The sequence below is a fragment of the Sabethes cyaneus genome, chromosome 2 (genome assembly GCF_943734655.1).
Source record: "Sabethes cyaneus chromosome 2, idSabCyanKW18_F2, whole genome shotgun sequence".
Lineage (NCBI taxonomy): Eukaryota > Metazoa > Arthropoda > Insecta > Diptera > Culicidae > Sabethes > Sabethes cyaneus.
Window position 1 is genome coordinate 74,252,363 of NC_071354.1, and position 27,398 is coordinate 74,279,760.

At 41.7% G+C, this 27,398-nt stretch overlaps 1 protein-coding gene across 6 annotated transcripts in view; it reads left to right on the forward strand.

Moving 5' to 3' along the window:
- Window positions 1-2,099: 2,099 nt before the first annotated feature.
- Window positions 2,100-27,398, forward strand: part of LOC128737742 (RNA polymerase II elongation factor Ell-like) — a 190,001-nt gene continuing 164,702 nt past the window's right edge. For 2 of the 6 annotated variants that reach the window (XM_053832441.1, XM_053832446.1), the window contains exons 1-2: window positions 2,100-2,413; window positions 3,331-4,088. In XM_053832441.1, the coding sequence (XP_053688416.1) occupies window positions 3,957-4,088 (132 nt within the window). In that variant the 5' untranslated portion in view covers window positions 2,100-2,413; window positions 3,331-3,956. The other 4 variants (XM_053832443.1, XM_053832442.1, XM_053832444.1 and 1 more) reach the window with 4 other exon arrangements.

The following is a 27,398-nucleotide window of genomic DNA, read 5'->3' on the forward strand; positions in this document are numbered from 1 at the left end:
TTCGATCACAAATTTCGTGTTCTTGATTTTACTCGCTCTGATTGGAATGCCAGAGAACCTAACTTTCGCTCAGGATCACTGGTGTTCTACACAGACGGATCAAGACAAAATAACATGGCAGGTGCTGGTATAACAGGCCCAGGGATTAACGTTTCAGTTTCAATGGGAAAAAATCCCACTGTATTTCAAGCAGAAATATATGCAATACTAGAGTGTGTATCGATATGCATAAAAAGAAACTACAAAAATGCAAATATCTGTATTTGCTCGGATAGTCAAGCAGTATTGAATGCTTTGAAATCAAAAACTCACACTTCTAAACTGGTGTGGGAATGCATAAAACTGTTGGAAAAACTTTCCTGTCGCAATATGGTCAACCTCTATTGGTTCCTGGTCACTGCGGAATCAAAGGGAACGAAACCGCTGATCAATTGGCAAAAAAGGGATCATCTATGCAGTTCATAGGACCCGAACCCTTTTTTGGACTATCTTCATGTGCCCTTAAAATGAAACTTAGGAATTGGGAAAAACTAAAGGTACAGTCTAACTGGAATATTACCTCGAATGCCCGGCAATCGAAACGTTTTATAGAGCCAAATGCTCTTCAATCACAAAAACTATTAAACTATTTGTAATCATGAGATTGAAAGCTCCGAACATTTGTTGTGCGACTGTGTTGCACTATATCATAAACGACGTAGATATCTTGATAAGGGGCTGACTCAGCCCTGCGATATTTTGAATGCTGCTCCTAATCAGGTGATAAATTTCATACGAAATGCATCACATGATTGGGATAAATGCCGACAGTGTTGAGGTGGCTCATCAAACTTTGATAGCTCACTGATACGACATGGCATAAATTAAAAGAGGACACACCACAATAGATCAAAATAATGGTCGCGGTGGTAAGTCCCCAACAAGGGGAAAAACCCAACATCCCAATATCCCAATTATCGCTCGTGCCCAATATCCGCCATTATCGCTCGTGGAAAGCTAAACAGCTTGCTTCGTGTTACTGTGTTAGTAAGTCTGTACGTAATAGAACAAAATAAATGTTATCTAAACAAAGTATAAGAGCATAAACATAGAAAACTTGCGTTGTCAATAATACATGATTTACCTTTGCGCAGAATTATGTAAAGCTGAAATATTTTCCCCGGAAGCACAATAGCAAAATTTTCATTGAGCTCATGTTTGAAAATTTAACACCAATTTTATGAGAAAATTAATTTAAAATAATTCTTTTAAATACAACATCCGGCATCACTGTTAGCAGTGTCAGGCAAGGAATGTCAAAACAAAAAGTTGACAGTAGCTGCTGAGAGAATTGAGAGAACATAATATAGTGGAGAGAATAAGTGGAAACCGCGAGATCGCGAGATTCGCGACTCAGACTCTACTCACAGATATCGAGAAATTTTTAAGTCCCGACTCCCGACTCCCGAAGCCTAGCAGCGATGCCAACCTTCTAAACTCATATGAGGTTGCAGATCCGTGCAGACTTTTCAACGCTTTTCATCACCAAATTCATCTGGTCACCGCAGGTTTTTTGAAAATGTATAAATATTTGGAAGTCAATTTATAAAATATCTATAAAGTTGTCAGACTTTGCTTAATTCAAACATTATGAAAATTATTTTCTTCTGCTCATGAATTTTGCTAAAATAATTGACAACACTGCCAGAAACATAATTTTTTACCTTTCGGCGTTCTCACTCTCTCGTCGGATTTTCGATTGCCTGCGAACTGGCTGTTGCCGAGAGCAGGGTTGCCACATGCACAGATTATTCTGTGTTTAACAGATATTTGAAAGAAATCGCTTGTACAGAATCTGTAGGCATAGAATACAGATTTTCGCCAAATTATACAGATTAAACAGATTTTTGAGCATTTACATGAGAGTGAAAGAGACGGAAATGGTCAGCAAAATGACTCTATCTCTTTCACGCTCATTGTTTTGCATTGGACAGATTTTTGCACAGATATTTTTCCTCGCTGTACAGATTGTCAGATTTTTCCAACAAAAAACACAGAATTATATGTGGCATCCCTGGCCGAGAGTCTTTCGTAAATCAGTCGCAGTGTGTGGAGTGCGGGAAAAGGAACTGTGTGTGACTCGCTGCGCGTGCCAGTCGCAATCAAAAGAAGACTAGTATAGTGTGCAGAAGAAGAAAAATTGCCCCTTAAGAAAAGGATAGGCATTAAGTGCGCCGCGACTCTGTTTGAATTATTTTCAAAAACTAGTAGTCCTGTTTCAAATTTTCCTTACCAATCTACGATTCGTACTCACGTTAAGCATAGTTTTTAGTCGCGAAAGTAGCAGAAGTTTAAGTGCAGTACTACCTAACAAAGACACTGTTCACCTTCGCGTAATCGTCGATTTCCTCCCGATTTGGTTAAAGTAATTCCGGTAAATTGCATCAGTTTTTTTTTGCTTAATGGAAAGTTGCTCAAAACACGAAAATTTGAGAAATTTTGTGTGCCAAGTAGCATTAAGAAAAAAAAAAAAAACGAGTCCAAGGCTGACTCTGGAAGTGCGAGCGAACAAGCACGAGTGAGTGATAGTGAGAGCAAGAAACTGCTGGCTGCTTGATGGAATTTCCCTAATAAAGTGTTCAAAAACGTAGTTTTTCTTCCTAGCAACAGCTTCTTTATTTGAATACTATGAATTACTTTTGCAAAGGTGTTTCAATTTTTCATCGATTTTTCGCATAACTCAAACGTACTCTGAACCTATTTACGATAAATATTGCAAAAATAAGCATTTAGTGTGTTGAACTCGAAATAATTTCAAGAAAATTTAATTTTGATTTTTCATATACGTGCAGTACCTGTTTGCATATGTGTGCGTTCAATTAGTAGAGAAAAAATAGGTAAATTAAGACCTTGTAAAACAAGTGAGTCTTAATACGCTGAATACTGAAAAAAAAGGAAAGGAAGTTACCTCGCGAAAAAGGGATACTTTTCATCAAAGGCAAATGTTAAACAAAGAAAATTGAAAATTGTTCTACCTAACGTGGCTCAAAGAGAGGTAATAGTCCTTGACAGCTCACGAAAGTGTCGCTCTCATTTTTTGCTTTTCAATTCTGTTTCAATACCTACTAATTGTGGAAATTATATTTTTGCAAATTCTCGAAAAATGACAATATCGCGATAGGGAAAAAATGTTAGCTCGAACAGAAATCTAGCAGATTGCAGGAAAATTTTGAGTTTTCCCTTCCTCTTTTTGCGTGTGTGGTACACACACCAACGCACACTGCGCTACCACTCGCACATACTCGAGGTCGCACGTCTTGGAAAATTAAAATTAAAAAATCCCCATTTCAGAGTAGCAAGGAAGAAAGAAAGAAAGAGAGATTATCCACCACCATAGTGTATCGCGAGTGTGATCGAGAAGAAAAATATTAAAAAGCAAAAAATTGATATAAATCGCGCGCGCGTGTGTGAGAAAGTGTCTGAGTGTAATACTACTGGTACATGCATTACCATCAATACCGATACAGCGCAGAGAGCAAGATATAAAAATATTTCATTGAATTTTTTACGTGGCAAAAAGGCATAACGCCGATCGCACTATCGTCGCAGCACTGAAACCCGTGATAGCAGCAACCTTCGCTAATTTCACACAGTGACTAAGAAAACCTGCAGTTGTCCTTTGGCCACGGTTTATAATATCCTTTAAAGTAGAAAAAATCATCCAAAACCTTCCAATCAGAGCAACAACCGTCATTGCTATTCATTAATTTACACGAGCGCACACACGCACGTAACCCCACAAACGTCAGAGCTGCCGCCTGTCGAAGAGAGGATACAGCGCCGAGACACCTTTGCTTTCGGCCTGTCTCGTGCTCGTTCTCTGCCATTTTTTCCCCATTCCCTTCCCATCGCCGATAAGTGCTTGTGTGTAGCTGTCGTCGTCGTCGTTGCCGTCGTTCGCCTTAGCAGCGCTCAAGATGGCTGCCCTGTGCGCTGGGAACTATGGACTGTCCCAGCAGCAGCAGAATCCCAACAGCAGCAAGGAACTGATCTTCGTGAAGTTGACTGACTCGGCGCTTAGAGCGATCGAGGAATTCCAGCGTAATCAGGTTAGTATGCAAAGGATAAACAATGGGATCGTTCAAGAATAGCGAATAAACCTAAGTAGCGAAGGTAGCGCAACAAAGGGACATTTTCTTAAGAAATTTTGCTAACTTTAATGAGAATTTTTAGTAAAATTTTAGAGTTTTGGGACCAATCGAGGTCAGTCGAGGTCCACTTGCTCAACTACAGACATTTTTATTTGTTTACAGCTCGTTTCCGCTGGCTCAAAAATTTGCATTTAAAAGTCGGTGCTATTTTTAAACAACAAAAAAAACTCATAACATGGCAGATAGTGAGCATTCCGACAGCGCAAACAATCTCGGATGTAGATTTTGATATTTTTAATCTGAGGAAAAGTGCCTACCTACTTGCTAATTTTGCCAATCTGTTCTGTTCAAATCGCCATTGGGCGAAACTGGTAGGTTCATTTTAGCAGCCCTGCTGTAGTTGTCCTTCCGTGCTAATACTTGAACGACGTTTAAGAATCAAATTGAAAGCTAGCGCAAACCATGAACTTCGTTCAAAAAAGACAAAATTTACAAGTGCTCCGATTTTTATCGAAGATCTGCTTATTCCTTTTTCATTTGTCGTTCAGAGTGCAGATTTCTGAGATAAAATTTGTCAATTTTATCAAACTTTCTTTTAAAAATTCATAACTTTTGAACCAGTGAACTGATCTTAATGATGTTGGAAACGCAAAAAAAAAAAAATACTTTCAGTGATTTTGCGATCTGGAAAAATTCTGAGCGTCAGTCCAATATTTTCCCAAAAATAAAACTTTTAAAATTGGTTCAGTGGCAAGGGTTGGTAAAACAATAACTTTTAGTACCACCCTAACTCTAAAAAGGGCGTTTCATCCAACTAAAAATACAAATCTAAAATCCAAAAATGTTCTGAGAAGGAATAAGCTTAGGAAATTTTACTTTTTTATGGAATTGCTGAGCCAGAAAAAAAAGAAAAGAATTGGTTGTGTTAGAAGAATCATGCAGGCAATAGATACATTTAAATATGATCAATGTAAAATATTATACATTTTATCTAGTACGTGAGAAAAAATATATTTTGTTTCATTAGGATTACGAATAAACAGCACAGAAAATGAGAAATGTCTCGAGTCTACATTCTGATCAGATCTTGTTCTGAATAGATTCGAAAAACAGTGTTAAATCGAAGCGAAAACTGACTACTGCCACCTCACATTATCCTGGATATCCTAACCACTAGATCATATGGGAAATAATTATCAATTTTTAGTTTTATAAGTTTGAGTGAAAAAAGAGCGGAGAGAAGAGTTCCAGGCACGATCGCCTGTCTGACGTAGGACTACGTTTGGTTCCCGACTTTGATCCACGTATAGCCAATTCAATGCAGAAAAAAATAAATTAATGATTATAGCTTTGCCAGTCATCGCATGTTAGAATTTCGACTGGGACAGGATGTAAGCTTTAATAGCACTAACCACGCAATTGTCCTGTATTCTTACAGCTGGCTGCCAAGTCTGTCGTATAAAAACAAGGTCAAGTTTCGGAAATGGAATGTAGCACCTAGACTTTGTTATGCTTACTTCAAAATTACTAGACATATCTAATATACGACATATTGATAATCAAATTATGCTCCAACTGAACTGAAAACTTTTTGTGGGAATTTTAGCAGCTTATAAAAAAAATGACTAACTATTACACTATAACGCTACAGGTACTTTGTTTTATCAACTGATAATTGAACTTTGTAAAGAAACCAATTAGGCACAAGCATTTGAAATAATTTTCTCATGCGTGATGGTACCATTGAAGGGCACTTTACTGCATCACATTTTAGTCGTTACTATTAAATTACGTATTTTCGCCGCATTAGGAAACAGTTGTCTTAATGTTCAATAATAGAGCTATGATTCGACACAATAGCAGTATGAACGATGATTCATTCTCACATGTACCTAAGAAGTGAATCAACATTAACATTTTTTTTGTAAAATTTAATATTACAAGGCGTCTAAGGTTCCACAGCTTGCACTTTGTGACGCAGCTAGTCTAAAGACCGTTATATCAAATTAGGTGTGGTTTTTAGCGAAAAGCAAAGCCTAGCTGCTGCATTTGTTTTTCGAAACTTGAACTGTTTTTATTCGACAGACTTAACAGCTGGCTGCGAAGATTACAGGACAATTGCGGGGCCAGTGCTACTTATAGTGTTCGTATCCCATAAAAAATAGCAGTTAGACGCCGGATTTTTGTTGTTGGGCAGGACATGTTTCCGACCTTTCAAAATACTATTTAAAATTATATTTAGGACTACATAAACAGTTAAGTAAGAGTATTTATTGTGTGACAACAAAATTTTGACTTTTGCACGTGATGTTGGTTATTAACTGCAACATTATATGTGGTAATAGACAGATATTCAAACATTAGAAACAATTTTTTTCTGTTCTACTTTAACTTTATGCTGCAGCACATGTTCTTATTGGCTGTTCTGTTTTATGAAAAGGCTTAAATCTATTGATAGCACTGTGCTACCGCGAAATGCTTACCCATTGAAGAGGAAAAGCAGGTCAAGGATTTTTTTCTTTCATTAGTCATTAAACCAAAGATGTCACATCATAGTATCTGTTTTCCTCTTTTTGCACACATTTCCTTCCGAATCGCAGAAGGTCGTTTGAACTTTGAAGGCATTTTTATGATCAACTGTTCGTTGCACAGGTTTGATAGACTTTCCTTGTTCGACTGAACGGTTCACCCTTGTCTCCTTTCCAGTAAAAAAAACATTTTTTTTTGTTGACCTTTAGTATGAAAATACATGGAAAATGTTAGTTTAGAATACAAATTAAATGGGCAAAACGATATTTCAATTTTGTACGAGGGGGGAAGTATATCTCCTCCGGGAGGATGGTGATCACGGTCCTCGGTCGGTCGTATGAGCTACTTTATAACACCATTACCAGTGTGCAAAGCTGGCAAAGAGCAACTTGTTTTCTTTATTTTCCGCGTTGCTTGTTACTCGCCTCAAGTGCCAAAAGCAGCAGCAGCAACAGCAGTGTGGTAGCAATAAAAGCAGCAACAAAAAAAGATTACCTTTTGCACATGTACATACAATCACATGCAATCGCAACAACAATAACAACCCGCCGTCTGAGCTTTCGCGGCTCGATCGTTCACTAACACAGCTGTGCCAACACAGTCGGCTACCTGTGATTGCGCGTGTCACGATAAGCAGAGCAGCAGACTAGTGCGTTAGGTTTAGTACAGCAGCGGCTGTCTGGCTGTTGCGCTCGAACACATACCACCAGACGATACAGATGTTCTTTTGCGATCGCGTGGCCTCCACCAACACCAGCAGCGGCAGTGAGACACAAAAAATATGCTAACAATAATAACAGTAGCAACCAAAGCAGAAACAACAACGCAAATAATCGACTGCTCGTTGTGGACTTTACTTGCCTATGTCGTATGCGCGCGCTAGTGTTGATGATTTCGGCCAAAGAGGAAATACTTGCAGAAGTACTTCGAACCGGACTGACTTGACTTGACTGACTTACGTTTCTCTCTCACAATTTTGCCTCATGTCCTTCCCTTTCGGTTCGTCGAATTGGGAACGTAAGCACGGCACTAGTCGAAGCATTCGAAGGTAGGAAAATTTCCACTCACTTTTAAAGGAATTCGTCAGAGTTTTGTTATTTTTTTCGTACGCTACTGCTACGACGGGCTCGGGTCGTACTTCAAATCTATGCGCTATGTGTTGTGTGCCCTGGACGTGAAATGTCATGTTGCGTTGAGCTGGCACTGTCGGTAGACAGACATTGTTACGGGTGCAGATAAGACAGTGATTGACTGGCTGGAGTAACAATAGTGCCTGCCCATACCTGTTAAACATTATCAGGGTACTGGGTGGCACAATCGTCATAGGGATTTTTTTCTTTGTTTATTGAATGTTGTAAAGATTTTAGTGGCCAGTCGTAGTTGGAAGAACTTCTGCTTCTCTTAGATTGACAATGTTGCTAAATTCTTGCAAATACAACAGGCTAGAATCTATTACAACCGAAAATTTCACAGTTTGTAAATTTTGAATCCGGTAAACTTTTAGCTTCCATCTATTAATTTATTTTGTAGATCGACACCAAGAGGAAGCCTTCCCCACTGTTCGTCTACAGGCTAGCACTTCGTTAAACAACTGTCAGTCAGCTCAGTTATGTACCCTTGCTCCGTTTGGTTGCCATCATCCCAGCAGTCGAAAATTTGTCACAGAATGAGTCTTTTCCTGCGGGGAAAAATCTTCGCCGAAAAAAGGGGGCGCGCGCAGTCCGTTGTAATGCATAGCGGCAAGAACAATTACTATCGTCCTCTTGATTTATTTGAGCAAAAGTTAGTTGGTGGTAGGTTGCCAGGATAGGAGGGGATGTGCACACAGCAAATAATGTACTATTCATCTTGTAAAAGCACGAAGTTATCAGTGACGACGAGGCTGGGTTTAATGTTCATTCCCCCTATCGCCGAGATTAACACGGCCTGGAGGTAAGAGATGGAAAAATAGGGTACCTTAGCGGAAGTAAGTTATTTTTCTTTTGTCTAGTGAAATCGGAACGTTTTCTCTCATATGAATCAATGCGTGAAAAGTTGAAAATATTCTGCGTTTGTGGCGCTGTTCAGGGTTGTTGTACTTCACTTGAATTGGGTTTTTGTTCTTTGTATTTGAATAATTAAAATTGCTATGGAAAATGACATTTCATAATTATAGCGGAGAGCAAGCTCTTTCTCAGAAAGCTTTTGAATTTTATGAGTCACACAATCGTTCGGAGAGATAAACCATTTCGACTGAGTAACAATAAAAGTGTTAGTCCAATTTAATGCCGCTTTCTTACAGACCCATGCTGCTAGTTTCATTTTCAAGGCAGAAGTAGATAAGCCACAGAAGGGCTGATGTCCTACGAATTGATAAGGCGATCCGAGACTCGCAAGCTTACACAGTGAGCTCGAGGCCAATACAAGTCGAATCTATTAGAAGATAATTTTTCGAGTGATTGAATTGTCGCCGACTGTAAATCATTTAGGAAGGCTTGACTGTCGAACTTGCCACCCAGTCAGCTTCGAGATACGATGCTGGTCTAACAAGCAAGTCGTCGTATGTTCGAATCTCAGCTGGGTGGTGTAGCTTCTCTACCTACAAAAGGATCATTGCACTAGCCACGTAATTCTCCTGTATTCTAATAACCGACTCCAAAAGGATCAAAAGGGTCAAGCCTCAAAGACGTTTATAACGCATTTTTTACAAGCCGAGAGCCGGAGTGGTTCTTGCCGTATCAAGAATTTTTCCATTGTACGCGGTCCTGAGTCCAATTCGTTGCGCGTCTCGACACTTGCAAGTCGGCTTCAACCTTGTCGAGTCATCTAACACGTTCAGCCCCTCCATTCCTGGTGCCGGTGGGGTTCTTGAAGAGAACGGATTCCACGGCACAGTCGTCTGGCAGCCTTGCGACGTGGCCGGCCCACCGTAGTCTCCCAACTTTCGCCAGGTGTACGATGTGAATCTCCAAGCAGTGCGTGTAGCTCGTGATTCATACGCCTCCGCCACTCTCCGTCTTACGTTTGTACTGCGCCAAAAATGGTCCGCAATACCTTCTGTTTAAATACGACAAGTGCACGTATGTCGTCCGTAAGCAAAGTTACTGTCTCAAATCCGTAGAGAACTACCGGTCTGATTAACGTTTTGTACATCGCCAGCTTTGTGCAGCGGCGTATGTTCTTTGATTGAAGCGTCTTGCGGAGGAAGAAGTAGGCGCGATTTCCAGCTTGAATGCGTTGTTGGATTTTTGCATATATTTGGTCTTCGACGCATTTCTATCGCATCATATGCTCCTAGCCTCCGCGTAAATTGGCTCCACCGCCCAAAGGTTTCTAGTAATGATGTCGAGGCCGTCTGCAAAGGCTAGGAGTTGGCTATTCTTGCAGGTCGATCAGATCGTTCCTCTCGTTTCGACGCCCACTCGCCGGATCACACCTTCAATAGAGATAGTGAATAACATAAAGGACAGTTCATCCCCTAGCCGCCACCCTCTGCGCGATTCGAAAAGACTCGATAGTCCCGAAACGCGCACGTAGCACATCACTCGCTCCAAGGTAGCTTTGATCAGCCGAGTCAGTTTGTCCGGCAAACCGTATTCGTGCATTATCTGGTACAGCTGTTCGCGTTCAACTGTATCGTATGCTACTCTGAAATCCACGAAAATATGCGTGCTCACGTTGTGCTATCGAAATTTCTGGAGGATTTGTCGGAGAGTAACAATTTGATACTTAGTAGCACCGGCCTCCATAAAGAACGCCTGATACTGCCCTACGGATTATCTTGCTATTGGGGATAGACGACGCAACAAAATTGGCCTGCTAGTTAAAGCAATCTGGTCGCTCACCTTTTTGTAGATGGGACAGTCTTCATCTGTAGATGGGACAGTCTACATCTTTCAGCGGTCGACGGTAGTTCCTCCTCCTCCCAAAGTCTTGAAACTATCCAATGATAATCCAAGGCTTTGCTTTTTTTGGTAATATCTCTTTAAACTGATACAAAAACTTAGCAAAGGTCTGAGACTAAACTCGAATAGCGCCAATTTATTTGTAAAACGTCAGGAAAGTTAGTCAGACTATGGTTTTCATGGCGTGAAGAGTTTACAAAAGGTTCTTTTTTTCCGAATATCCCCTAAATACACGATGGAAGTTATTTAACCAGTTTAAAGTCTAATTGGCGTATAATGAACTCGAATAGCACAAATTTATTGGAGAAACATTAGGAGAGTTGCTTTCTTGTATCCTGTTCTGTAGACTGAGACAGTCAGTGGGGTCTGTCGGCGAGCACCAAGCTGGTTTTCGTTAGGAGCGCTCCACAACAGATCCGATGTTTATCCTGCGTTAGTTACAAGACAAGTTCCAGGAGTACAACTTATAGACTCATCATCTGTTTGTGCACTTTAAGGCGGCGTACGATTTAGTCAAACGAAATGAACTGTGACAGAAGATGCTAGAACATGGTTTCCCGGCGATACTAATTGCTGAATTGGTCAAAATCATGCGTCAGAATTGCTGGTGAGACTTCAACCGCTTTCGTGACGTTGGATGGACTGAAGCAAGGTATTGCACTCTCTAACGTGCTATTCTACACTGTCTTGGAAGGTGCAATACGAAAAGCAGTGAGATTGGGACTTCAGGTATCAGTATTTGTGGCTTGAGCAGCACTTTCTCCTTATTGAAAGGGAGATTGGGACTTACCATTAACGCCACCAAAACGAAATACATGGTTGCTAGCATGAATCGTCTGAATACCAATGATGTTGGTGCTGAGGTGAAGCTATGGGGAACGATATAAAGTAGTATAGGAATTCATATACCTTGGTATGCTCGTGACATATGATAACGTTGTATGCCGCGAAATAAAACGACGAATTGCAACCGCGAATCGGGCTTTCTACAGGTTACTTAGCCTGCTGAAATCCCGTTGTTTGCAAATTCGCACAAAATGGGCGCTCTACAAAACACTAATCCTCCCGGTGGACGGTTGCCACATGCACAAAATGTCCTGTTGTTTTGCAGATATTTGGAATAAATCATCTGTTTAGGATCTGCATACAGAGAATAAAGATTTTCGCCAATTGCACAGATGAAACAGACTTTTGTGCTTTTCGCGCTTTGAACAATGCGAGTGAATAATACAGAGACAGTCAGATACATAACTTTGTTTTTAATTGGACAGACTTTTTCTTGCTGTACAGATGGCCATTTTTTCATAACTGACCTTGGCATTTTACATGATACTAAGCTCATGTTTGCGGCACATTGTGAATCAGTTATTTCTAGAGCAACGCGTAAACTTGGATTTATTCAAAAATCGGACGGGACTTAGAGGATCCACACTGCCTTAAATCGTTATATTGCTTTTTGAGAACTGTAGCTTACTATGGTATCCACAGCAACTGACGTGGAATTTGCGCATCGAAAGAGTACAGAGATGATTTATCCGAATAGCTTCGCGACATCTATCGTCCGCGGCGTAATCCTGTGGATTTTCCACCGTACATTGTTCGTTGCCGCCTACTTGACTTCGAATCTCTGAAGTACCGACGAAAAATCCAGCAGGCAGTGTTTGTGGCTAAAATCGTGAATGTTGAAAGCGATTCTCCACAACATTGCTCATGGATTTCCGCGCTTCACAACGTATTTTGAGATCGACCTGCTTTCGAAGGTAACGAACCTGTAACTACCTGCGTCAGGAGGTTTTCGAAGGTAGAAGAACTGTTTGAATTTGGACAGCCATCGCATAAGTTTGTGCAGAAAATGCGAAGTAGCCATCGTTTACAGCAATTTGTATTCATGTAGACAATTATAGTCAGATGAATTAGCAAAATAAATGAAAAAAGCGCACAATCAAATCTGGCATACCTGCGTGGTCCTTTACGGACATGAATCATAGACGCTAAAAGCAACTGATCGGCAAGTGCTTGAGGTTTTTGAGCGTAGAATTCTGCGACCAATGCTTGGTGACAAAATGGAGCGTGGCGCAGATGTATGAACCGCGATCTGTGTCGAGTATTCAAATATGCTGATATAGTGAAGGTAGTATAATGTGGCAGGCTGCGGTGGGCTAGGCACGTAACCGGAATGCCCGACGAAACAGTAGCCTAAACTATTTACAGCAGAGAACTAGAGAAGAGGCCGTAGACCTCGGAGGAGACTCCGCACTCGAAGATAGTGCGCTGTCGAGCAACTATTCGAGTTCATTTCCCAGCCTTTGAGTCAAATTTAATTGGTTAAATTAGGTTTCTGATTTGAATTGCTTTCAAATTACCGTTCAAAATTTAAAATACAAACTATTCAACCGTTGCGAAAAGCATGCGACTGGAGGCACAAATATTGATTCCGATGCTGAAAATTAATCTAACAGAAAAATGTCACACCCCACTAAAGGAAGCAGGTTTCGTTTCCTTTCAACTTCATTCAGTAAGAAACCGAGAATAATTTCTGGAAAGGTTTCTGAAAATTATTCAAATGATTGACTATTAATCAGCATCATGTGACATTTCAACGTCGCCCGTCGCCGAAGTGGTTGATTGGTAGCTTTCTGACTAACTCTAAAATTATACTGCATCGTACAAAGCAAATCTACTATCGTCGTGTAGTTATACACAGCACTGTCGAAGAATGCCGACTCCATTACCTACATTGGAGTGTGCTCCCAATACAAAAGCAGCGCACAAAACAAATCATCACTCCGCGGCGGGCACTCCAACCCCCCCCCCTCTCCCTCCCCCCAACCCACTCTGATCATCCGACGCCGACAATCGATAACTCGTTCTCATATCGAGAGGCAGCAGCAATAACAGCAGCAGCCAGCCAGCGAAGCGAATGGTAACTTTAAGATCAACTCTGTGCAGACAGGTTTTTGGTAGCGCGGCGGTGGTGATGGTTGACTGCCACAACTACAACGGCTTATGCCACGGTCGCCGTCGCGTATGCTAATCTTGTGCCATTTGCCGTCACCATCGGACGAGAAATCTGCGCTTCGTCGAAGTGTTGTACACTGCATGACATGTAAGAAGAGACGCGCCCCGCTCATGGCCGGGCCGTTCAAGAGCCTGCTGCGCGGTCAGTAATTAGAGCCGGTTGTTCGACTACTACTCCGCTCCCCGGGAAAGACGGTTTCAGAAATCTCTTCCATCAGTTAAATAATCCTTGGAAAAATTACATCGAATTAGCAAATTGGCAACATGTACCGTAGACCAATTGTTTTAGTCATTACAAATGTAATGAACTCAAAGCCAGTAGATCCGGAAAAAATTAAAAGGTTTCGAAATCGGACCAAGGTAATCGCCATTGAACAACACACTCGTTGCATAGATACAGGCGATCTAGTTGAAGTCGTCGCACACAGCGAAGAACCAGAAAACCCCAAGTTAATAGCGTGCGTACCGCGGTTGTGTGTCTGTGTGCATGTTTACTTCGCCATTACCATTTCGTATGCACGGTTACGGCGGTTGCTGCCGCCGCTGCTGCATCGATTTGCAATTCATCGTGTTTACCGCGGTTTACCGAACCTAAAAACAAGGCCTGTTATCATATCTTCTAACTGCGCTAACGAGTGCCCCTCCCCATCCATGCATGCATGCAAGCACCACCGCAAAGTCGTCCTTAGCCGTCGTGCATGAGGCGAGGTTTTGCGCAATTTTTGTTTCCTTTTGAGCCCTATTGGAGGTTGATTAAAAATTCAACTTTCAACCGCACACCAATCGAATCGGTTTCACTGCTAGCAACTCACCGCTTCACGATCGATCTAGGTCATCAAGGTCGTTTCAAGGGAGCGTTCACATCTTGCAGCGCCTTTATTCACTATTCACTGTTCGGGCACGACTGGGCGGTTTTCTTCGAAAGGAGTCCCTGTCCTGTCCCCACGGCCTCGCTCGTTCGCAACCCGTCGTGGTCAGTAGGAGCAGGCTCAAAAGATTATATCGCCGCCATGATGAGGGCAGTGATGCAAGAAGAAAGACAACAACAGCGACGAGACGGCGGGTAGCTTATAATTACCGACTACCTTTTTCCAATATCCCGCGTTCGATCGTGTGCTGTGCATGTGCAGAGTGCAATCCGAATCGGTCAAATGGAACGGCCTCGCCGTCGGTCCATATGATGGTTCAGTATCAAGGGTAGTGGCGACGTTATGCATATTCAACGATTGGCTAGGTTTTCGAGGACTGCGAACGGTATGCCGTTACCATTAAAGTTGTTCACAACCGCCGTCTCGATCTACAGCACAAATCATAATCTGAAATCGAACGTACGAAAAACGAAGACAACGAGTAACGAAAGAGAAAGAAGAAACCAAAAAAAAGTCAGACGACTGTAGAAAACACCGAAAACTAAACCACGGGTGGACTCTCTGCTCACGGTTCGAGTATGTCTTTTATAGCGCTTACATTGGTTAAGAAAAAATCCGATTTGAGTTGAGGTACAAACAACAACAATCAATCCCCACGCGCCGTCGCCGAACACCGAGCGAAAGGTGAGACGACGACAGTAGAAACGGGTTTTTCCTGCGATACTGCTACATCACAGTGCAGTGTATCACGAGATTGAGATTTTTAACTGAATTTCCAGTTAACTGGCTGTGGCTGTGGTCATTGCCCATATACCAAGCCAAGAGGAGCTATTTCGGTTCGGTGTTTGCTCCGGCGTGTTTGGTCGATGAATTCGGATTAATCAGCGTGGAACGTGTGCGCGAAGGGCGACAGGAAACAAAAAAATATGTACACGGCAGGACATGTAACATTTGCCGTTGGGATACTTATGATGGAGTGAGGATGCTGTTTAGAGGAGCTTACAACGTAAATGATATTACACTTGTGATGCACTTCTCTTAGTTTGTCAAAAATACAGTAATGGCGGCACGACTCTTTCTAACACTTCAAATCAGTGGGTTCTAAGTTCTCTTAAGGTCGCTAACTAAGCTGACCGTAAGTCCAAAACTCAGCACTAAAGCCAATTTGTTGGGATTAAAAACAAAGAATAAGATTCAGATTTTTTTGCAGCTTTAAAAGATAACGGCAGTCTTTCCAATAGCCGGCGGGAATGGTAGAAGAAAGTAATTAAACCAAATGTGTAGTGTAGTATCCCAAGAGTGGGATAAGACCCAAAAAGGAAAGAGCGGAAAACTAGATGGGGGAGGGTCATTGAAGTAGCAATTACCAGGTTCGTAGTTCGTTACACTTCGTTTTGGCGGTGCTAATGGCAAGTCCCGATCTCGCCGCTTCACTTTTAAAAGGCCTGAAGGCCTCTTCCACTGCTCTACGGTTGATTCCGATGATATCGACGTCATCCGCAAAACCAAGAAGCATGTGAGATTTCCTGATGATAGTTCCATTCCTTTCTACGTTTGCGCTTCGTAATGCACCTTCCAAGGCAATGTTGAATAGCAGGTTAGAGAGTGCATCCCCTTGCTTCAGTCCACCCAACGTCACGAAAGCAGCTGAGGTCTCACCCGCTATTCTAACGCATAATTTGGATTTGTTCAGCGTCGCACGAATCAGTGTAACTAGTTTCGTCGGGAAACCATGTTCTAGCATTATCTGCCTAAGCCCATTTCGTTTTACTGAATCGTACGCCACTTTAATGTCCACAAACAGATGGCGTGTCTGCAAGTTGTACTCCCGTAACTTGTCTAGCAACTGACGCAGGGTAAACATCTGATCCGTCGTGGAGCGACCCTGACGAAAACCAGTTTGGTACTCGCCGACGAAGGACTCCGCCAACGATCTCAGTCTGCAGAACAGGATGCGGGAAAGCACCTTGCAGGCAGAATTGAGCAATGTAATTCCTCGATAGTTTTTACACTCCCGTCGATGTCCCTTTTTGAAAATTGGGCAAACGAGGCCATCCAACCACTCTTCCGGCATTTGTTCTTCCTCCCAGATTCTGACAATGATCCGGTGGATTGCTTGGTACAGCCGCTCGCTCCCCGCTTTTAGAAGTTCAGCCGGGATACCGTCCTTCCCAGCAGTTTTACCGTTTTTCAGCTCACTGATTGCCTTTTTAACCTCCTCCTGTGTTGGTGGCTCCACAGTTTGATCATCGCTTACAATTCCTATCCTGTTCCTGCTGATCTCCGCGTTTACATCTCCATTCAACAGTGTCTGGAAGTGCTCCTTCCACCTGGCTGCTACCGTCGTTTTGTCGATCATTCATTGGCATGGCAAAATTCATGCATCTCACCGTTTTATAGAAACTCCGGGGGTCGTTGCTGGCATACCACTCCTCTGCGACGGCAAGCATGTGCCCCTCGTGCTCGCGTTTCTTTAGACGATGGATTCTTTTTTGATGGCACCATGGATGTTCCTTCACAGCTCATTTATATCTTCTCCTTCTACCTGCTGTTCTGCGTTTCGTTGGTCAAGCTTCCTGGCGTTCCTCCACTGCTACGCCGTCTGCCGTTAACCGCTGGATGTTGAAACGCTGCGTCCTCTCAGTGCGAGCTTTCGCCGTGTTCGACAGCTTTGCACGAATCTTACTCACTACGAGATAGTGGTTAGAGTCGATATTTACCGACCGTCAATCAAGGCATGTTCAATCTGAGAGATAGAGTCTCTATTCGGGTGCGTCCAGGTGTGTTTCCGAATATTCAAACGTGGAAAGTAGGTGCTACAGATGGCCATTCCTCTGGCCGCGGCAAAATTTAAGAACCTCAGACCGTTATCATTGGTTGACAGATGAAGGCTATATCTTCCAATGACTGGACGGAAGAATTCCTCCCTCCCGATTTGCGCATTTGCATCTCCGATGATGATTTTCACGTCGTGTTTTGGGTACTCTCCATAGGTCCTCTCAAGCCTGTCGTAAAACTCATCCTTAGCATCATCGGATTTATCATTTGTCGGTGCGTATAAGTTGATTAGGCTGTAGTTGAAGAATTTGCCTTTAATCCTCAACACGCATATACGGTCATCTACGGGCCTCCACCGGATAACTCGTTACTTTTCTTTTCCCAACACTACGAAACCGACTCCATGTTCTGCTTTTTTTGCCGCCACTATAGTAGATGTGGTACTTCAAAGATGTTGTGTCTGCAATAGGGTCTACTGCACGGAACTCCCGTTCTCCGGCATTTGGCCACCGTACTTCCTGAATAGCAGCGATCTCCACTCTGAGTTGATGTAGCTCTCGAGCAAGCAAGCCAGCCCGTGCCGGTTAATGAAGAGTATGGACATTCCAGGTACCAAATTTTCAATCATTATCCTTTAATCGTTTCCTTGTCCCTTGCGCCGTGTCCTACACGGACCTGAATTTCTTTCTTCGTTATTCGGGGTAATTGAGTTTTCGGTATACTACCTCACTGGGGTCGCGATACCTACATCCCACCGATGGTTCTGCCATCTTAGGTATAGCTTGCGGGATACAGCGTTCCATATTCAGCCGCCCGTTCCGAGACAGACGCTGTGTGAGCCGCCCCTCACCTGGAGAGCAGGCGCTCTAGTAAGCGCAGGCGCACCTCCTAGCTTAGCTGCTCCAGTAAGTACATGAAGCATTTCCGAGTAAGGCCATCGACCGTCATCATTTTACTTAGAACCACGTGGAGGCGCTAGGTGGGAGCTTGAGAGAGCCAGAGCTATAATATTTGACCCATCTTCCAGGTAACTCTCTCCATTTCATACCCACTATGTTTAATATGTTGCGAAAATATATTTTTTGGCTGAAGGAAGCATGAATAATTTTCTATAAAATAGTTCTTTCTGGAAAATGATTTTGACGTAGGTCTACGTCTTTCAGGAAGGTAGCTGGTACAGGGGGTAATTCCAAAAAATCTCTCGAAAGGTGGTCAGGTTTTGAACGCTAATAGCTTAGTGGTTTCCCGATCGATTTTTAATATTCTTACACCAATCGATTGGAAAATCTTCTAAGAATTGGCCCAAATGAAGAAAAGTATGGATTCTTGATGTTGAACTATTGAAAAATTGAAAATAATGAACCTATGTTTTACCAGAATTCTCGCTTCGTGATTGGTTGTTGGAAATGACGTCATCAAAGTAGAAACGCGTTTTCACGCTTCGGCTTGTAATTCAGTCAATTTTCAATAGATTTCCAAGATATTTACACCAATTTATCGGAAAATCGATTTGGAAAATATTGAAAATATAGAAAACTATTGATTTTCAATGCGCGTCATTGAAAAATTGAAAATAACTCTAACTCGGTCGTACTAGAAATTCGTGATTGGTTGGAATAATTTCCAATTATTATCGAACAAGTGTTGGTGCAATTAGGAATCACCGAGAAAGTTGATGGAAAGTTCCGTTTAATTCTACTATAACAAAGTTACAAGAGAATTAAATAGAATCCTACCCTTTCTCGTTGATTGCTAATTGGCTTGAAAATTCCTTATTGAGATGTACCACCAACGGCAACACGAGCGGTGACGCAGTCGTGCACGTCTGTAGTTCCCGGTCGGCCGTATTTATCGACTGCGGAGGAAAGAAAAGTATGCTGAGCGTGTGTTGGAGCTGGAGCACTTGTTTCGCTGCCGTGAATATCTGGCTGCTGAAGTTCTGGAATTGGCAGGAAATATGCTGCTCGCGACAACGAAACGATAAGAACTATCGTCACTTGCAGCTGGCCATCCGCAACAACGTAGAGTTGAACAAATTGCTGTCCGGTGTCATCACTGCTCAGACAAGTGTTTTTCCGAACATCCAAGCTGTTTTGTTGCTGCCCAAGAAGACGGAAAAGACGGCTTAAATTTCCATCATATCACGTCGACAAAATGTTCTTTTAAGGGCGAAACATAATGTTCATGAAGATTTGAGGAATTTGCGCTCACTGATTTTAATTCGATTGATTCTAATTGTTCGCTTCTTATCAAATAATTTAAACCGATCACCTCTCGCGCTTCTGTTCGCTTGTTGCTGCTGGTTGAGTTGGCCGTCTCGGAAGGTACCAATGCAGCCAACAAATATACCAGCTCCAAGTAAATGTGTTTGGTCAAGCGTCAAAATGCATAAAACCATGGGTTTAATAAAATGAAATAATTTTAGTAACATCTTTTGCATCTTCATATAAGAATTTGTTCGTTCTTCAAAGAACGGTTTTCGGTAATTGATGAAACCTAGGAAACTTGGAATTTAGGACTTTTCACTCGGTTTTCTTTAGCAACACAAATTTATCCATCACCAATGCTACAGTAATAATACGTAGCGTAATTTTTCTTTGGCAGCAGAAGGCGAACGGCTCACTGGTAACTTTGCTCTTTTGTTCAGACTGAAATTGAAATGCTCCATTTTATTCAACGTAGACGATAGAATGAAGGACCATGAAAAATAGGTGTGGCCGATTCTTGTCGCTTGCTCTGGTACATAACACAAGGGAAGCCAGCAAACAGCATTATTCAAACGCTAGCTAAGCTACTGCCAACATCTTATTGGCATCTTATTGTCTGGACGCGACAAAGGAAGAAGCACCAAGGGCAAACGAGTCGCGCTCGACTTGTGCAACTCTGCGGTTCCCGGTCGGTCGTGTTCATCGGCTGCTGAGGAAAGGAAAGTATGCTGACCGTGTGTTGGAGCCAGAGCACTCGTTTCGCTGCCGTGATGGAATATCTCTGGCTGCTGAAGTTCTGAAATTGGCAGGAAATATGCTGCTCGCGACAACAAATCTACCAGAATCATCCCTCGTCACTTGCAGCTGGCCACTTGGAGTGGTATTTCATCGTGACTGAGGACCATACACGAACGGCATCGTCGATCGCATTGCTGCTGAGGCTTTCCGGTTGGTACGTTTGGCAACAGGCCGTGCCTGGTTTGCGGTTATCGGTATTCCAATTTACCGAACAGAGAATTACGTTAAGTGCGTTAGTGCAAGTTTATTGCAAACAATCCTTTTAAGGGCCACACAACGATTGACGAGTTTATTATATTTTCTTGCCCAGTTATACCATAATAACACAGGCAACGAGGGAAAAGTTGAATTTTTTGCCATTGCGGACGACCAACAAATGACGAAAATAAGTTTTCTGGCCACGGACGACATTTTCTGCGACTTCCGAAATGTCTGCAGCTTGTAAATGCTTTATTATCAGAGTTCTTTTGTAAGCCGCAGAAAAGTTGCGCAAAATTTTCAATTTTTTGAAAACGCGCGTACCGTCTACCGATTACCAGAGATTACTATTCAACGTAGAAACAGATCATAAAAATTTATTTACTGTTTGGTTTCGTGTGACTTGGTCTCGTTTTAATAAATAGATTCAATCAATTCATGGATATAACTCCAAAATCGGTTGAGGATTGAATGTATACAATGTTACTACTTTGATAAACGTTACGTATGTAGCTTGTATACATGAAGAATCGTATTATTACATATATGGATCCATCCTACTATCGCTACAAAGAGACTTACGTAGTCCTACGTCACCTATGCGGTCGTGTCTTGTGCACAACCCCTCTGATATTTTAGGGAATGGTTCGTTCTGGGAAGTAATTCTTTAAGCTTGTCGTAACTTTATGATATAATCTTCCGGATTAGAATAGTGGAATAAATTACCAACGAGTTGTAGGAAAATCTTATGTTCAGTTTGGTGTGTATGTACAGTTGGATTTCGAATTTGGCACGGTTTGATTTTGGCATGCCTCGATTTTGGCAACAAAAGTATTCGTTTTTGGTAACACAAGATATTTCACTCCCAAAAATATGCTTAAATATCAATCAGTTTCCGTATACAGTAGGATTTCCAATTTGGCAACAAATGCGTGTCGCCTATGTTGCCAAAATCGAAACCGTGCCAAAATCGAGACCCTTTTTCGATATGAAAAAACTTAATGTAAATGCCTTAGAAGTTGACTGAATATCATTGATCATCGATTGCAACCATTTTATGTTTAAAAAGTCCGACAAGAGCTATCCGTCCGGTGCAAATAAGCTATTGACACCCTGCGGTAAGACGTAGTCCTACGCCAATAAAAATATTATTGTTCGAAACCACATGATTTTTTTTCATGAACATACTCAGGACATTATTTTTTCGTCATTTAAAGCATGTATGCGGAAACTGATTGATATTTAAGCATATTTTTGAAAGAGAAATATCTTGTGTGGCCAAAAACGGATACTTTTGTTGCCAAAATCAAACCATGCCAAATTCGAAATCCAACTGTACATCCTTTAAATGACGAAAAAATGATCACCTTAGTCTGTTCATGAAAAAAGTTATGTGATTTCGAACAATATTTTATTGCCGTAGGACTACGTCTTACTGCAGGGTGTCAACAACTTATTTGCACCGGACGGATAGCACTTGGCGGACTTTTTAAACATAAAATGGTTGCAATCGTTGATTAATGATATTTAGTCAATTTCTAAAGCATTTACATTCAATTTTTTTACATCAAAAAAGGGTCTCGATTTTGGCAACATAGTCGATGCGCATTTGTTGCCAAATTCGAAATCCTACTGCACAACAAATTTGAAACCAACAAGTTCTATGGGTAAATACTATACTATTATACCTTTCAACTTGCGTCACAGGAACACGTAACAACAAATCACATCGAATATCAAAATCAAATAAACACGTCTTTGTACTATCGATTGACGCGTTTCCCCTTCGCAGCCGTAGCCGTAGCTGCCATGGCTGCGAATGACCTGTAACCTTCGGTGGACCTGATGATGTTAAGGCAGTGCACTATACGCAACAGCGAAATAATTTAGCATATGCTACGTGCAAATCACCAACCAACCTCCGTCGTTCGTCAACCAACAACCGGTCGGTATTCAACATTATCTGCCCTGTTGAGCGAGCGCATATCTTCCAGCAGTCCCTGCTACATAGAGCAAGGCAGTTTCTCTACAAAATTCATACTATAACCATACACCTAACAATGTGCCGTGCGTACGGGTGCGCGCACACCGCCACATTGACAAGTTTGTTGTCGAATGTGGTTTAGTTGCAAAATTAACATCGCATATAAATATTTCATACACGTCTTGCACTCTAATTAAAGTACGGCTCAATAAAACACACGCAAACTCAACCGCATAAGTCTCACAAACACATCAAGTAGTCTGCAGGGTAAAAAAAACTACACCTGAATGGATAACGACGGGCGTAGAAAAATCCCCGCTGAGTGAGTATGGTTGTGTGTGCACATCATCAGCAGCCAGCCACACAGCTATCAACGAACAACGCAGCAAATGAAAAAGAAAAGTGACAGTGGCCAACTCAAGACTTGCCTGTCCCCTAACTGCCTAGACGCAGACTGGCGTGCCACGAACGTTGGCATACAAATACGTGCGTACGATCACTTTTTGAACGCGAAAGACCTTCCATCGAAAGATATCTTGGTTGAAGGACGTCCGCAACTTGACGGGCAGTAGGTAGGTACCTCGTTATCGGCCTGCAGTCCTTCAATAATCAAAATCATTAAACTAACTACGCTATCAATCGCACTCTCCTCGCCGGTAGTGCTCTTCCCGATCAGGGAAGAGGAGCTCACGACGATGCTGACCGATGAGCGCAGAGAATTTCGCGTGTGCCGTGGCCTAAATATTTGGCACCGTTAACTTTCTTCTTCACCGATGATGAAGATTGGCCACCATACAGCAGGCGAGCGGTATGTTACTTACTTACTCGCCTTCAGCACACGTTTCTTCTGCCTACCGGATTATATGATGATATATACCATGAAGAATCAAACGCGGTGTGGACTTGGGGCGGTATTGGTAGCTCAAGCTACCGATTGCAGCTGAATGGTTGTCGAATAACCAGGCCCCGGGTAAGGCTGTGGGCTAGAAGAAGCCAGTAAGTAATTAAACTTTCTGCCCTACTAGCTTCACTCACTACTTAGCAGCAGCCGGTCTGCCATCACTGCACTGCTGCGTGGATGGAGGTATAGTATAACTACCTTGCTTGCTATACACTCGCTGTTTTATTGATGATGCGTGATGATGATTTCATTTGGGTAGAAATATAGTTTGGAAAACGTAATCAGTCAGTGTTTTGTTCGTCTGTATTGAGACGGTGCAGACAAACGGATAGGGTTGTCTCCCCGCTGCTGGTGGATGTCGGAAACGGGTGGACCTCGATTACGCACTGGGATGGTGAGGAAGAACTGCGACACAAATTACTTACGTGACTCTCACTATTAAACTGAAGTTAGCAAAGTATTTCTCATTTTTTAGTACTGGAGTCATTTTCAAAAAAAAAATTAGAACCCATGTTGCTTCTTTGCGGAACTTCTTTGCTTCTTAGTTCTATTTATTGGGAAATTATAAGACATTAACCAAAATCGACACGTTGATGTCAATGGCTTCTAAAACCTAATATAAATTACCAACTATATTGTTTAAAAATATAATGACATTTCAAGTGGTATATTTATTGCACAATAGCACTAATTGATTTTTTTTCTATTTAATTTCAGGTGAGCTAATACTTTTTATATATTACACAAGAAGATTCAATGGTAAGCCGGCAACTTATTAATCATTATTATACTAGCATCCTGGTTTTCTGGTTTATGAGATATCTTTTAGTTAAGAAAAGATATTTTTTTCAAAAACGATAAAACACAATTGTGTTGTTCAAAATGATTCTTTTATTATTCATTTTATTTTCCATTTCATTATGGTTTGAAAACGAAAATAAATGCATTTTACACCATTTGTGGGCCGACTGCGTCAAATTCAACAAACTAACCTCGAAGTCGAAACAACGCTGCTGCTTTATTGCTACTCTTTTACTTTCTTACTTTTCATCTATCGAAAAAAACAGCCGTCAACTGCTACTGCTGAACCCTGCTGCTACTCTAGCGTTGTTATAACTTCGCCTGAAACAGGTTTTTATCACTTCGAAAACGGTTTCCGCGTGGTGAAACGTTCAACTGGCGTCGTTCGTCAGTTTCGGTACGCAATTGGCATAATTTGGTGCATGATAAGAGGACTCATTCAGAGGCAGCAGGCAGGCAACAGTAACAACCACCAAATCACCCTACATCGCTTACGCGAACTAAGTTTGCACCGTTTTCAAAAGCTGCTGCTGCTGCTGCTGCTGCAACGTAAGGCAACTTCAGCTGCTGCTGTATTAGAAGGCTAGGCACCGAACCAACAAATCGAATATTCATTACATAACACTATTTATAAAGTGCACACAGCACAAACCACAGCTAGCTTGCAAGCCAAAAACCCCAAAATACATACAATAGGTGCAAGGTGGGTTGGCTTACCGCTCTCTCGGTAACTTGGTTTGGCTCCGTGGCTCGGTAAACGGTTGGGCGAGGTGCACTGAATTAGGTGGTAGATGCGCGAAAAGTAATTCAGCAACGAACCAACCAAGCAACCAACCGACCGGCAGCCTAGCTCTAGCGAGCTTCTCCGTCAGCTAGCGAGTAAGCAAGCGCATACATAAGCGTGTGCACTACAGTCAAATGTGCATTCCTGTAGGCTGGGTCACATTTCAGCCGAACGACCGACTACTGACTGCCAGAGCCACTCTCGCGCTGGCTGGAGTGAAGTGTCAGCCAGCCGAGAGTAACGGTGATAAATTGTTTCTGCGAGAAGATAATAAATTATCTGATTACTGTAAAATGACAAATCTTGACTTGTAACACCAGAATTAGGCAGGTCGTAAGAAATGTTATTTATCTGTATTTGAACAGGCGAACACATATGATATGACTGAGTTCAACCAGTTATTTGTGGATTTTGATGGATTATTATTCATAAGCTGTTTTGTATACACACTTGTTGACGTGGTTACTTGTGGTTATTTGTCTGTTTCAATACGGTTTCCTTTAATTGCATTATGTTATGGTTGCTATTGCTACTTTTTGATTTTTGGATGTCTGAATTTTTACTGTTACTAGGGTCCGGGAGGATATTTTCAGCATGCTTCTAAATTTAGCCTATTTGCCTTTTCTTTCGCCAATAAAAATATTTTACTGACATACAATTTTGATATGTTATAACTATTTTCTCAAAACTGTAAGTAATCTACTATTTTTTAATAAAAGAACGTTAGAACCACCTGTTCTTCCACTAGATCTAGGCTATAGGCCGAAGAAATAGATGCAATCGCTTAATGGGCTGAAAATACCCTCCCGTGCCCTATATCGAATTCTTATGGTCTTTGCTATTTCACCTGGGGTGATATTGCGATTCTCGTTTCGAGTGATTTTGGTTCGTTTCGCCCATTCGTTTAACGTGGTCGAAACGAACCAAAATCTCTCGAAACGCAAATCGCAATGTCATCCCTGGTCATAAACGGTTACAATCTTCCACGCGTAGTACGAGATTGCTTGATCAGACTCTGTGGAATATTTTTTCTCTTAATTTCTGCAATCCCATTCCACAAACTACACTAATTGTTTTGATACATATATAGGGATCGATTTTGTACGTTGGGTTGAGCAACTCGATTCGACAGTTAGTGCGCTCTCCACTGATTTTGATGTTTTTCAACGTAGTAGTGTCGGGTAGATTATTGACTGACAAAGGCAATTGGCATCGCTGCGTCAACCGTTCCGAGGCAGCACAATATCGAATGCAGAGTACCCGAGAATCAAAATATCATTGTTCATACACAGAAATAACCGATAAAAACGAAAAGCGATAAACCAGTTATTCTCTGCCTATAAAACAAACATACGTAGCAACCAGAATGCATTTGGGATAGCAAAATAATAGGACAGAGGTCAATCCCGGCGTAGTGGTTAGCATTCACGCCGAGGACCCGGGTTCAAATCCCAATCGCGCAGAAGTCACGAATGACCTAAAAGTGTCGATAGTTGGCTGGTTGAAGACAATAAAGTCTATCAGCAACTTAAACAAAAGGGACAAACAGCAAAAACCTTAAGAAAAAGACTAGATTGCTTCGACTTAAAGTCTGGCGTACAAAAGTTACCAACGACGGATTTCACGTCAACTGATTTGAGGGACGGTGGACTTATGAGTAAATGACACAGGGGTCACTCAGTTTAGTCCTAATGACTCGTGCATGTTGTGGATGCTTTCCGGTTCAAACCTTTCCTAAATTCCTTGCCGATGGTGAATGGTTAAATGGGTTTCGCTGCGCATATTTTATATTTTGTTATGCGCAGGAATAGTCAGAGGTCGTTGCTGCCCGCGGCACTCATGGGGCGATCAGATTTGGCCCGCACCGTGCCTATGCCCGCTGGTCGCCACTGGTCTAGACTAACTTTTGGAAAGGGCTTAATTTGTTTTCTCTTTTTTAGGCCATTACCAATATTTTATAAAGTTTTTGTCCTTCCGGTGTTGGGCCACTGAAGGGGGGCGAAAAAAACAGATTTTTTTAATTGAGCAAAAAAAATATTGATTTTAGGCATTTTTACTTAAATTTTAAACGTGAAAACCAAATCTATTCTTGCTTTTAATATATACGTTATTATTTTCCATGCAAAAATCTACGAAAAAAGACAAAAACGAAAGAAAAACTTTTCGGCCGATTTTCGGATATTCCGCTGTTCGAATTTCCATTTCTGTTTCGTGCTAGAAGCATTAACTCAACTCGTACACTCATTTTTCGTATTTTCAGGCTGAAGAACCCACAGACAATTGATTTTATGAATAAAAATTAACTCATATCCTACAAATTATTTTTTTGCCCCCCGATTTTTCAAGCCAATTTCCAAGGGGGGAGGGGGGGGGGAGACAAAAAGTTTCAAAATTATTTGCAATGGCCTTATTATAAAAAATATAACTCGAAAACTATAAGACCTACAAAAAAATGATCTATGAGTGACTTAGTAAATCTGAATTTTCATAAAAAAATACTGAAAAAAGTAGCAGATA